Below are 14,426 nucleotides of genomic sequence, written 5' to 3'. Positions count from 1 at the left end.
GCTTTCCCAATGAATGGGGAGAGGGAGAGCGCGCGTTGGATGCCGGGTGTGACTCGCGTGGTAACCCCGTCCACTGAGTCACGCCCGGCTGCAGCCGGGGGTCATGTGATGCCTGTGAGCGGTCAGCGATAGCGCCACTCACAGGCAGTAACAGCAGCGCAAAGTATTTACAAAGATACTTCTTTTCAACATAAAAATACATTGGCCAATTATCAACAGTAGTGGACAACCCCTTTAAGTGTGACAAACATGCAAAAGAATAAGAAATCAGGAAGGGGATACTTTTTTCACACCACTGTACCTATAATCTATCTATCTTTATTATTTGGTTATTTATATATTATTTTTTTACCACTGCCCCCATCTGTATAACGTATTGAGTAATTGCCTTTAACTCCACCTTACAGATAATTTGCATCACAATATCAATTTCATTTTGCTCCATTTCTTTCTTTTTTTTAAGTATCCTGTGCTTTTTCTTTCCCCCCAAAAAATTGTCTGAAAATAATTCCTTAAAACAGACGCAGACATCCCATGCAACTCGAAATTTATTCCACATACGTCTCAAAACAATTGGTTTCCCCTTTATAGCTCGCTCTGCCTTCATATGACACTTCATAAACTTCTTCAAAACTCCATCTTGAAAACCACTATCCCTATACCTGGTAAGCGCTGGAACACCTAAGAAATCGATGGTGGAGATCAGACTGGTTTATGAAGTGTAAGATTTCTGGAGCGGATCTGTGTAGTGGAAACCAAGAGCAGAGCAGAGGCTGAGCGAGCATAAACCTGCCATAAATAGGGGGCGAGCATAAACCTGCCATAAATAGGGGGCGAGCATAAACCTGCCATAAATAGGGGGCTAGGAATGGGTGCAAGCGAGCCAAACACCGCAGAAAAACACTCCACTAATGCGCCTTGTTAGGGGGAAATATTATCTCGGGAAGGAAAAAGAACAATGATGATGATGATGATGAAGTCACAAGCAACAAACTGATGAAAAATATAAATATATGTCGTGTAAGATTAGAACAATGAATCAACTGTGAATAAGCAAAAAAATAAACACAAAAAGCCAAAAAATAAAAGAAACTAAAAAAAAAAAAAAAATTGGAATTTTTTATTTACATTTTCTTAAGAGGATGATTTTTTTCATCTTGTGAAAACAGAAACATCTGATTTTATGTGGCCAATCCCATTATGTTTTCAGTCTTCATGTCGATCTGTATATCCATCTCTTTCTATTCATCTTTCTCTGTCTTTCTTTTTCTTTCTCTCTCTTTCTTTCTATTCATCTCCTTCTATCTCTCATAATTCTAATCTATCTATTATCTATAGTAACAAAACTTCAACACCTCCTAAGTGTGAACAGGTGCCAGCTGCAGTAACTGCATAATATACAAAAAAGAAAGCACAGCAGCACTATGTGAAGGCCAAGATATGTTTGTCCATTTAGTTGTAGGCTCTTAGCCCGAAAGTGACATGTAGGGTAGAATAGGACCCATGAGACGGGAGGTCACCTTGACATGGTTGATGGGCACACATTACTGAGTAACAATACAGTTTAGATTCAATGTTTCCATTGTTTTCATGTATCTCGGCCTTCACAAAGTGCTGTTGTGTCTTCTTTTTGTATATCTATCTATTATATATCTTATCTATTATCTATCTATTATCTATCTATCTATTTATCTATCTATTATCTATCTATTATCATCTATTATCTAATATCTATTATCTATCTATCTATCCATTATCTATATATTATCTATCTATTATCTATCTATTATCTATCTATTATCTATCATCTATCTATTATCTATTATCTATCTATTATCTATCATCTATCTATTATCTATCATCTATCTATTATCTATTATCTATCTATTATCTATTATCTATCATCTATCTATCATCTATTATCTATCTATCATCTATCAATTATCTATCTATCATCTATCTATTATCTATCATCTATCTATTATCTATATTATATCTATCTATTATCTATCTATTATCTATCATCTATCTATTTTCTATCTATTATCTATCATCTATCTATTATCTATCTATTATCTATATTATATCTATCTATTATCTATCTATTATCTATCATCTATTATCTATCTATTATCTATCTATCATCTATCTATTATCTATCATCTATCTATTATCTATGTATCTATTATCTATCATCTATCTATTATCTATCTATCTATTATCTATCTATTATCTATCTATTATCTATTTATTATCAATCTATCTATTATCTGTCTATTATCTATCTATATATTATCTATATATCATCTATCTATTATCTATCTATCTATTATCTATCTATTATCTATCTATTATCTATCTATTATCTATTATCTATTATCTATCTATCATTTATCTATTATCTATCATCTATCTATTATCTATCATCTATCTATCATCTATCTATCTATCTATCATCTATCTATTATCTATCTATTATCTATCTATCTATTATCTATCTATTATCTATCTATTATCTATTATCTATCTATTATCTATTATCTATCTATCATTTATCTATTATCTATCATCTATCTATTATCTATCATCTATCTATCATCTATCTATCTATCTATCTATCATCTATCTATTATCTATCTATTATCTATCATCTATCTATCTATTATCTATCTATTATCTATCTATTAGCTATTTATTATCTATCTATCTATTATCTATCTATTATCTATCATCTATCTATTATCTATCTATTATCTATCTATTATCTATTATCTATCTATCATTTATCTGTTATCTATCTATTATCTATGTGTTCATTTATCTATCCATTTCTTTCTTTCTTTCTATCCATCTCTCTATCTCTCTACCACTTGTACGCAGTCAGACTTGGTTTTCTTACCTGGCATATCGCTGTGAGATTGGGAATGTCTGTGGTTAAGTAGCCATGTGTTTGAAGCATCAGGAACACAAAACATCGGACAGTTTCCAGCACGGCGGCATTGGGTCTAAAATTAACATAATGATCAAATATAAAAGAAATAAAATGATATTTTCTAGAATCATATATTATTATTTTTTTAACTGTGAATTCCAGTTTCAGTGGATGGAGCTCGGTATGACGAGCCGTTACACAACTGTTCTTGCTTCCTGTCATTTATCAGAGACACTTTCCTAAAGGAAAGATCTCTTTCGTGGTCTCGTGATGGCACACAGGGGGCACAATGGTGGACCTTAGAGGGATACTTTGGGAAACGCTCCAGACCTGCACCTCTGACTGAAGGCTCTAATGTGAGGTAAACAGTGTTACAGCGGGGTATTTTTACAATATATGTCACTATATGTCCCACACTGGGGGTCACGTTCAGGGCTCATATCTGGGGATTTTTCTGGAATTTAGGTCAAACGTTAACTTAGAATGAAAACAACTGAACCAAAATCAGAAATTAGAAGGATGTTATGAGCTAATTCCAAAATGGCCGCCAATATGGCTGCACTTCCTGTTGACGCTTTTTCAAAAATGGCCGCCTCAACGAAACAAAACAAGGCAATATCTCTGGACATAAGAGAAATATGGTTACAGAACCTCGGATGCTGATAGAATCTGTGATTTATGGCCATATCTATAAATTGACAAGTGAATCCCTTTAAGAATCAGCGATTTAATGCCCCTTACAAATAACAAAGGCGGCCACAATTATAATTCTTCCCTTGAAAGAGAAGTAAAAACAATGTACTAAACACAATGGATAAGCCACGCCAGTCCTGTCTATGTGCTTAGCTGGCATGTGGGTTAATGAACTGAGCTGAGCAGCAATTCCAGACATGACCTGTAGAAGAGAATGGCGCTGTTTCAGGGACAAAAAAATATGGCCCTTTACTTCCCCTTTAAGCTTTTTTCAAAGAGATGATTGGATGATTCTGAATGTGTAACTCAAGATTCTTACATACTAATAGGTATTGTTCTTAAGACTGGAAATCCCCTTTAAGAACAATTTATAAAAAAAAAATTACTGGATTAATGAATAAAGTGCTGCTCACTTATTCTCCAAAAAGTATCCAAAGGCTGTTAAGGTCAAGAGAATGTAAAGAATCCTCACAAGGAGTATTGTTTGCGTTAACACCTGTAAGTAAAAAAAAAGAAAACAATTATAGCAACCTAAGAGACGGGAAGAAGTGTCCAGTTTATTTTATTCCCACTTTTCCCATGAGTATTCTGTGTGTTTTTTTTTTTTAATTTGAATCCATCATACGGTGCCAGAGATATTACTAATTTTTATGGTTTTTAATAGGGGGCAGAGCTCCCAGGGTAATAATATAGGGCAGCCTAAAGACCCGCCCCCGAGGATCCTGTGAGTAATACCCTACCCTGGTAAAGACCATAAATATTAGCACTAAATAAAAAAGCTCGTATCTCTGGAGATAAAAGAAAAAAAAAAGAATATACTCATGGGAACAGCAGGAATAAAAATATATAAAAAACTGAACACTTCAGACCTGGAGACAGGCCCTCTTTAACCCCATCTTAACTAAATTATTTGTTTTTCAATGTCTTAAAACTTTTAGTATTTTTGCACACAATGTGATAAAGGACTGTGGCTTTTTTAAGTTAGGACATTTTTTTCCATAATTTTCATATCAATATGTTTCCCTTATTTACTTCAATCAGATGTAAAATGTTGAAATAAAAAAAAAACAAATGTATAGTTGCCGTCACCCAGCAGTTGATGGGTACAATTACTTTTTTATACATAATAATTATATTTTTTACACAAAAAGCATTATTATTATTTATTAATATGATATATTATATATATATATATATATATATATATATATATATATATATATATATATATATATATATATATATATATATATATAATATATTATCAATATTATTATTTGTATATTATGCCACCCCAAGAAGTCATAAAAAACTAAATACTTTTTTTTTTTTTATTATGGCATTTTCCATTGCCGGTTACAGATGAAGACAAATTCCAACATGTCAACCATATAAATGACATTCAAAACTGAAGAAATCTTCTATGTGATTGCCAAGTTTAACATAGACAGTATGCAATAGTCTCTTATGTATAAAAAAGAAAGACAAAATGACCCGAGACCTGGAGGTATTTAATTTATTATTTATAATAATAATAACTAAAAAATAAAAGGTCTCAGGTCATTGCAGAAAACCATAAATAATAATAATAATGATAATATTTATGGTTTTCTGTAATGACCTGAGATCTTTTATATTATTATTATTATTATTATTATTAGTAGTAGTAGTAGTAGTAGTAGTAGTAGTAGTAGTATTTATAGTTTTATGTAAATATTATTTTACTATTTTTTGACCTTTTATTTTTTATTATTATTATTATTAGTAGTAGTAGTATTATTTTATTTTTATTTTTTTTATTACTGGTTTTATATAATTATTATTTCACTATTTTTTAGTTTTTTTGTGTCATGTATATACATTCTTAGAATTTGAAACAGTTACAAACACTATCCATAACATAAAAACTTACAAATTTAGCTTCAAACATGTGCTGATAGACGGCAAGGAGGAGAATAAAATGACCCATCGCATATATCTGCGAGAATGTTGACAGCATTGGGTCATAGGGTTTTTCATCTCCGGTAACCTGAAAACAATCAAAAAGTGTAGAAATTACTGTAAATCTATGAAATACTGAAATCTAGTTCCTGAAGTATAGTATATATTCGGCCCTGGTTCCTCGGGGGCGGGGTTGTCCTGTCTTCACAACATTAGCAAACATTGAAGAGACAGAATCTAATTGTTGTAATAAAGTTGGAAATCTTTTCAGGCCGATTCCCTAAAATCGTCCAACAGATCCTATTCGATTGGTATATAATTTGGTCCAATCACAAAGGGCCCTGACAGCCATGAAAAAAACATCTATTATACTTTGAGATCTCTCTTAAAGAAAAGGGGTGTAAAAAATGAACACATTATACTAAGATATTCCAGGCCCCCCAAATAGACATGTGAGGGGAGTGCAGGTCCTCTGTAACCTCCTACAATTGATAAATGCATCTCCACCTTTGTATCAGCTGATGGGACTTGAGTAATATAACATTCTATTACATGTATCAATATCTCGCTCTTCCCTATGGGGGCTTTGTCCTATAATTGCCAGAAATCATAGGATACATTAAACAATGCACATGAAATGGCCCCTCAACAAACTCAGCTCCACGACATCAACAAATAATAAGTCTGTCACCCCTGGAATTCTGATACATTTTCATCACTGAAGTTCTGGGATATAGAAAAATATATTAACTTACATTGAAATATAATAACGTACTTTTGGAAGTTCCTCCGGAAGTCCAAGCCGAGGTTTTCCTGGTCCCCATCCTGGTCCTTTAAATATTACAGACAATTTGTTCAAGAAACCAGGCGTACCCCAAAATGTTTTCCACATGTAGACACAATGCTGCACCTATAAAAACACATTTACATATCACGTGAATTCCTCTGATTGTTACTCCTGGAAATGGTCAGCAAACCTGACAACAAACACTAACAGTAACTTATAATAAACTTCTGTGAAGTGAGTGCAGCTCTGGAGTATAATACAGGATGTAACTCAGGATCGGTACAGGATCAGTAATGTAATGTATGTACACAGTGACTGCACCAGCAGAATAGTGAGTGCAGCTCTGGAGTATAATACAGGATGCAACTCAGGATCAGTAATGTAATGTATGTACACAGTGACTGCACCAGCAGAATAGTGAGTGCAGCTCTGGAGTATAATACAGGATATAACTCAGGAACAGTAATATAATGTATGTACACAGTGACTGCACCAGCAGAATAGTGAGTGCAGCTCTGGAGTATAATACAGGATGTAACTCAGGATCGGTACAGGATCAGTAATGTAATGTATGTACACAGTGACTGCACCAGCAGAATAGTGAGTGCAGCTCTGGAGTATAATACAGGATGCAACTCAGGATCAGTAATGTAATGTATGTACACAGTGACTGCACCAGCAGAATAGTGAGTGCAGCTCTGGAGTATAATACAGGATATAACTCAGGAACAGTAATATAATGTATGTACACAGTGACTGCACCAGCAGAATAGTGAGTGCAGCTCTGGAGTATAATACAGGATGTAACTCAGGATCAGTAATGTAATGTATGTACACAGTGACTGCACCAGCAGAATAGTGAGTGCAGCTCTGGAGTATAATACAGGATGTAACTCAGGATCAGTAATGTAATGTATGTACACAGTGACTGCACCAGCAGAATAGTGAGTGCAGCTCTGGAGTATAATACAGGATGTAACTCAGGATCAGTACAGGATCAGTAATGTAATGTACGTACACAGTGACTGCACCAGCAGAATAGTGAGTGCAGCTCTGGAGTATAATACAGGATGTAACTCAGGATCAGTAATGTAATGTATGTACACAGTGACTGCACCAGCAGAATAGTGAGTGCAGCTCTGGAGTATAATACAGGATGTAACTCAGGATAAGTAATGTAATGTATGTACACAGTGACTGCACCAGCAGAATAGTGAGTTCAGCTCTGGAGTATAATACAGGATGTAACTCATGATCAGTAATGTAATGTATGTACACAGTGACTGCACCAGCAGAATAGTGAGTGCAGCTCTGGGGAATAATACAGGATGTAACTCAGGATAAGTAATGTAATTTATGTACACAGTGACTGCACCAGCAGAATAGTGAGTGCAGCTCTGGAGTATAATACAGGATGTAACTCAGGATCTGTAATGTATGTACACAGTGACTGCACCAGCAGAATAGTGAGCGCAGCTCTGGGGTATAATACAGGATGTAACTCAGAATCAGTAATGTAATGTATGTACACAGTGACTGCACCAGCAGAATAGTGAGCGCAGCTCTGGAGTATAATACAGGATGTAACTCAGGATCATTACAGGCTCAGTAATGTAATGTATGTGCACAGTGACTGCACCAGCAGAATAGTGAGTGCAGCTCTGGAGTGTAATACAGGAGGTAACTCAGGATCAGTAGTGAAATGTATGTACACAGTGACTGCACCAGCAGAATAGTGAGTGCAGCTCTGGAGTATAATACAGGATATAATTCAGGATCATTACAGGCTCAGTAATGTAATGTATGTGCACAGTGACTGCACCAGCAGAATAGTGAGTGCAGCTCTGGAGTGTAATACAGGAGGTAACTCAGGATCAGTAGTGAAATGTATGTACACAGTGACTGTGTAACACGGGTACTTTAGATGCAGCGACACAGAAACACAGAAACACAGAGCAGCCAATACAGGGTTACTAAACAGGGGAAGTTTATAATAACAGGGTCAATCTCCATGCAGGGAGTAACAGGGGAAAATATGGGGGAAAACAAGGAAAGTAGCAGGTAAAAGTCTTTAACTGACAGTTCACAGTTTAACTAGATATGGCAGAGTCAAACCGGTTGTAAACGACAGTTTTTACACTTAGCTGACTCTTTTCCTCCACAAGGCAGTTGTCAGCTGATGCCGGTGTTGATTTCTTCAGGCTTCCCCACCCAAACAATGCTCCATCTTCTGACGGCAGTGGGCAGTCTCCGGTTTTACCCGCTGAGCCCCTAGTCCATAACACGGCACCTCACGTGCCGTGCCACCGACCCTGCATCTCTTCTCTAGTCGGCTTGACTCCTCCGGTCCACTGCACTCGGCTCTTGCTCCCAGTCCTGGAGCCAGGAACCTGGACCCTCTCACACTGCTCTCCCTTTCCTGCCCAAACGTCCTCGTCTCTTCCTCTCTGTACTCACGCCACCAGTCTCCCGGTCACCTGACCTCCCAGTTCTCCCTCTGGACACGCCCCTAGCTTCCAAGTCACCTGACTCCTGTGCTCGCAGTCTGTCTTCCCCCTGCAACCAGAGGCACGGCCCAGGCAGTTCCGGATCCCTTGCTCTGAAAGTACTTACACTCCGGTCTTCCCCCTTACAACTGCACCAGCAGAATAGTGAGTGCAGCTCTGGAGTATAATATAGGATGTAACTCAGGATTAGTACAGGATCAGTAATGTAATGTATGTACACAGTGACTGCACCAGCAGAATAGTGAGTGCAGCTCTGGGGTATAATACAGGATGTAACTCAGGATCAGTAATGTAATGTATGTATACAGTGACTGCACCAGCAGAATAATGAGTGCAGCTCTGGAGTATAATACAGGATGTAACTCAGGATCAGTAATGTAATGTATGTACACAGTGACTGCACCAGCAGAATAGTGAGTGCAGCTCTGGAGTATAACACAGGATGTAGCTCAGGATCAGTAATGTAATGTATGTACACAGTGACTGCACCAGCAGAATAGTGAGTGCAGCTCTGGAGTATAATACAGGATGTAACTCAGGATCAGTAATGTAATGTATGTACCCAATGACTGCACCAACAGAATAGTGGGTGCAGCTCTGAAGTATAATACAGGATGTAACTCAGGATAAGTACAGGATCAGTAATGTAATGTATGTACAGAGTGACTGCACCAGCAGAATAGTGAGTGCAGCTCTGGAGTATAATACAGGAGGTAAATCAGGATCAGTAATGTAATGTATGTACACAGTGACTGCACCAGCAGAATAGTGAGTGCGGCTCTGGAGTATAATACAGGATATAACTCAAGATCAGTAATGTAATGTATGTGACTCACCCCCTGGGCCGTGGGGCACTCGGAACCGGGCAATAAGGAGACGATGGGGGTAGTAGTGGCGACCCGGTCCCATGGCTCAGGGTGGTCAGACCAGTGGTAGTCTTTCAGGTGTTTTAGATAATGTCCGACTACGCCACCCGTGGATTGCGGTTATTAGGAACCGCCGCTGCAAGGCTGTCTGCTGGGGCTGATGATGTGTGCAGCTGGGATGGTGTGACTCCCCACGGGAAGAGTGCGGCCCCAGGGCAGTATAATGGATGGTGGGAGTGATGGTGGTGAGAGTCCCAATACCGGTAGTGCTGGAGGCGCGAAGGAGCACACAGACAACAAGTTACAGTCCAGGGTCTTTACTCACAGTTCATGTGCTCCGGGTCACTTCGGCACCGGTAGTGACCGCCCGAGCCGTGCTGCGTCCACCAGGTGTGGCGCTCGGTCAACTCCCAGGCAGTTCAGAAGTATGGCTCAGGACCCCCTTTTGTCCTTTCTCTGGCCTGCCTCACCAGTGACCCACTTTTGTCCAGCTACCGCGGACTTGTGCGGTTAAACGTGGGCCCCATCCTCCGCTGTCCTATATGGTGCCTTCCTAGCAGGTTTGATGAGGTGTCGCACCAATAAATGATCACGACGACCGGTCTTTGGCTGAGGGTAGTTTCTCCTCCACCAAATTGGAATCCGGTACCCTAAATCTGCCTGACCCTTCACCCTGGATTCTCGTGGGTTCTTAGGGTCCCTTCCACCTTCTTGTTCCTGAGCCCTTCTGTTTCTCTGTCTCTTCTTCTCCTTTTCTGTTCCTTCCTGTTCCTTTCTGTTCCTTTCTCTTGGAGCTGGGATGAGACGCAATCTCAGCTCCCCTTCACCTCCTCCTCGGCCTCTCACTAGGCCCTCCTGGAGTAGAGCTCCTACAGAGCCTCTACTCCCTGTCTTCTCCTCTCTGGACAGAACCTAGATCCAAGATGGTGCCCACCTTTTATACCTCCCTCTGATCATGAGCCCAGGTGACTAGCAACCAATGGGCTCCTACCTACGCTCAGGAACCAACCCATATCTGCCCCTACAGCACTGGGTGCTCCACCCCCCTCCCCACTCCAGACAGGGACATAGTCGGTCGTGCCTGCACTTCTGTCTAGTGGGAGCACCGTTGAGCTGTCCCTCGGAAATGGGGTGTGTGTGCTGTATGCAGCTAACTGAGTCCTGGTCCATACTCCATCCTTACCCGGGAGTGGAATATCACACCTCTGGCAGAGGTGCAATACCCCTGTAGCGGCCGAACCCTCGGGGCGCTACATATGTACACAGTGACTGCACCAGCAGCACATTGAGTGCAGCTCTGGAGAATAATACAGGATGTAACTCAGAATCAGTACAGGATCAGTAATGTAATGTATGTACACAGTGACTGCACCAGCAGAAAAGTGAGTGCAGCTCTGGAGCATAATACAGGATGTAACTCAGAATCAGTACAGGATCAGTAATGTAATGTATGTGCACAGGGACTGCACCAGCAGAATAGTGAGTGCAGCTCTGGAGTATAATACAGGAGGTAACACAGGATCAGTAATGTAATGTATGTACACAGTGACTGCACCAGCAGAATAGTGAGTGCAGCTCTGGAGTATAATACAGGATGTAACTCAGGATCAGTAATGTATGTACACAGTGACTGCACCAGCAGAATAGTGAGTGCAGCTCTGGAGTATAATACAGGAGGTAACTCAGGATCAGTAATGTAATGTATGTACACAGTGACTGCACCAAGCAGAATAGTGAGTGCAGCTCTGGAGTATAATACAGGAGGTAACTCAGGATCAGTACAGGATTAGTAATGCATGTACACAGTGACTGCACCAGCAGAATAGTGAGTGCAGCTCTGGAGTATAATGCAGGGTGTAACTCAGGATCAGTACAGGATCAGTAATGTAATGTATGTACACAGTGACTGCACCAGCAGAATAGTGAGTGCAGCTCTGGTGTATAATACTGGATGTAACTCAGGATCAGTACAGGATCAGTAATGTAATGTATGTACACAGTGACTGCACCAGCAGAATAGTAAGTGCAGTTCTGGAGTATAATACAGGACGTAACTCAGGATCAGTACAGGATCAGTAATGTAATGTATGTACACAGTGACTGCACCAGCAGAATAGTGAGTGCAGCTCTGGAGTATAATACAGGATGTAGCTCATGTAATGTATGTACACAGTGACTGCACCAGCAGAATAGTGAGTGCAGCTCTGGAGTATAATATAGGATGTAACTCAGGATCAGTAATGTAATGTATGTACACAGTGACTGCACCAGCAGAATAGTGAGTGCAGCTGTGGAGTATAATACAGGATGTAACTCAGGATCAGTAATGTAATGTATGTACACAGTGACTGCACCAGCAGAATAGTGAGTGCAGCTCTGGGGTATAATACAGGATGTAACGCAGGATCAGTACAGGATCAGTAATGTAATGTATGTACACAGTGACTGCACCAGCAGAATAGTGAGTGCAGCTCTGGAGTATAATACAGGATGTAACACAGGATCAGTAATGTAATGTATGTACACAGTAGAGATTGCAGCTCTGGGGTGTAATAATCGATGTGACTCAGAATCAGTATAAAGTAAGTGATGCAATTTATATACACAGGGACTGAAGTTTTTATTTAGATTATTGTTATGTCTATTGAAGCTCTTTTACAGGTTATGAATCTTCTTAATCCTTGAAATGTCTTAGAAAAATATATCTTCGTGTTAACATAATATAAAAAAGTATAAAAAGGACATAAAATTTCAGCCAATAAATGTTTATAAACACCAGGCGGCTCAGCATGAGTCGCAGCTCAACACATTCCCTGTAGCAAATGAGGCGTTTTACAAGGCAGTGAGTAAGTATTTCATCCAGAGCTGTAATCAAGGAGGAAGGTGATGAATAGACACAACATGGAACTCATCTGAGAGTCCTGAATGGTTAATTAGGATCGGCCATCATCTTATATACACAGAGAACAGCAAGCGAACATTACAAACAAGCAGCAGCTATTGATGAATAGCTCCGTGATCCGGGGTTGGGGTTTTGGGGGGTTGTTGGAGGGGCGACCTCCACAGCTGCTTTAATGTCGCAAGGACAACCATAAAACCGCACTCTCCGGCTATGTACAGCCTTGCTGTACCTCGGATTAGGTCCTATCTCATTTTTATGGTCAATTTTGGAAATCAAATTTCATAGATGCATTAATTTTTTTTTAATTTGGACCCTGAACAAAAATCTACATAATTCAGACTGTCAGTAAATTCGCAGGCGGTCGGTAGATCTGCAACAAGGCCATTCAAAAATGGGAACTCGCTGGAGTTGAGCAATACAATTTGTAGGACCCTCCGTGGTTCAGCAGCCACGCCGGTAGTCCTCCTCCTACCTGCCAGTTCTCCTCTTCCGATTAGTTGGTCTGGCACAACGTCACCGCTGTGTCATGACATACTCATGATGTCAGGCAGACTAATCAGAAGAGGCGCCAGGGATGCCCGCAGATAGGAGAGAGTTTGCAGGGCTTTGGCTCGGCAGCCATGCAACGACTGTCGTGGCCACTGAACTGGAGTCCTGCTAATTTTTTTTGTTCAACTCTAAAATTCATCTCACAGTTGAAAAGCAATTTAATAAGATGAGTTAGGTGAAAACATAGAAACCAAAAAAAGGATTACTGAAAAGTATTATTACTTTGCCTTTGTATTTAGGAGAGTGACATGTCAAGCCTGACATGCAAAGGTGAGGAGACTTTTAAGCAGCAATGCTCCTCTGGCTCGATAGAGAGTCGATATTGACTTTTAGGATTGCTACTTCCTATAGGTGGCACTAGCATACTAGTCCTCTTCCTCTCTGGAGAGACAATTTGCATATCTAGGTGTTTGTCATTTTTACACAAATGGCTACTGATGTGGTATCAGTGGCAACACAAAAATAAAATGAGGTCGGTGGAGAACTCAGGTCAAAAAGTATATGGATGTCCACTGCTTATTTTATAAAAATGGAACCAATTTTCAACCAAAGAATTTTGAAAAAGTTTAAAAAATGTAGGACTAAATATTACCATAATAATAAATCACTATTGTGCCCTAATAATACTGCTATACTGTGCTCATATATCACTGCAATACACCGCATAGAATGATCAGGCTCTGGGTTTCCAATTTGAGCTTCAGAGACTAGTAGTTGAGCTTTTTGGAGAGAGTGAGTTAGTCCTTAGCTGGTAGAGACTGAGGGGCATTTGCCTTCCAATAAGTCCCTGTCTTAGTCTTCAGTTAATCTATAATATAACCGGGGATGTGTGTCTCTGTCTGAAGCCTCTATAGACACTGAACGCATACCGCGATCTAAGGCGCCATACTTACATACTTACCTGACCAGGAGGAGTGTTGCTGCGGCGCCTCTCTTCACCGGAGCCCGGGCAGGAGTGAGGCGTCGGATCGGCGTATGAGGATAGCGCTATCCGGCGCCATTTTACTGAAGACACATTTACAGTGTGTCTAAAGCAAAATGGCGCCGGACAGCGCGGTGCTCCGGCGCTGCACTCCTCCCCCGGCCTCCGGCAGAACAGGATGTAGCATCGCTGGAGCACAGAGAAGAAAGGTGAGTATAACTGTTTATTTTTTTTGTATGTGTGCAGCGTGAAAGGGATGAGGGGGCCACACATACCAGGATTGGGGATGAGGGGGCCACACATACCAGGATTGGGGGGTGAGGGGAC

General features: G+C 39.8%; 1 protein-coding gene across 3 annotated transcripts in view; it reads right to left on the bottom strand.

Annotated features, from left to right (window-relative positions):
- AGMO (alkylglycerol monooxygenase) overlaps window positions 1–14,426 on the bottom strand; it is a 347,454-nt gene that overhangs the window by 162,976 nt on the left and 170,052 nt on the right. For all 3 annotated transcript variants that reach the window (XM_073676470.1, XM_073676469.1, XM_073676468.1), the window contains 4 exons: window positions 6,342–6,476; window positions 5,538–5,654; window positions 4,039–4,121; window positions 2,900–3,005 (listed from right to left, as the gene is read on the bottom strand). In XM_073676470.1, coding sequence (XP_073532571.1) covers window positions 2,900–3,005; window positions 4,039–4,121; window positions 5,538–5,654; window positions 6,342–6,476 — 441 coding nt within the window. The remainder of the gene's footprint in view (window positions 1–2,899; window positions 3,006–4,038; window positions 4,122–5,537; window positions 5,655–6,341; window positions 6,477–14,426) is intronic.

Source organism: Phyllobates terribilis, unplaced genomic scaffold, assembly GCF_046119375.1.
Source record: "Phyllobates terribilis strain yellow unplaced genomic scaffold, ASM4611937v1 Scaffold_4__5_contigs__length_816908805, whole genome shotgun sequence".
NCBI lineage: Eukaryota > Metazoa > Chordata > Amphibia > Anura > Dendrobatidae > Phyllobates > Phyllobates terribilis.
Note: the sequence above shows the minus strand (reverse complement) of the source record. Positions and strands in the feature narration are given on the sequence as shown.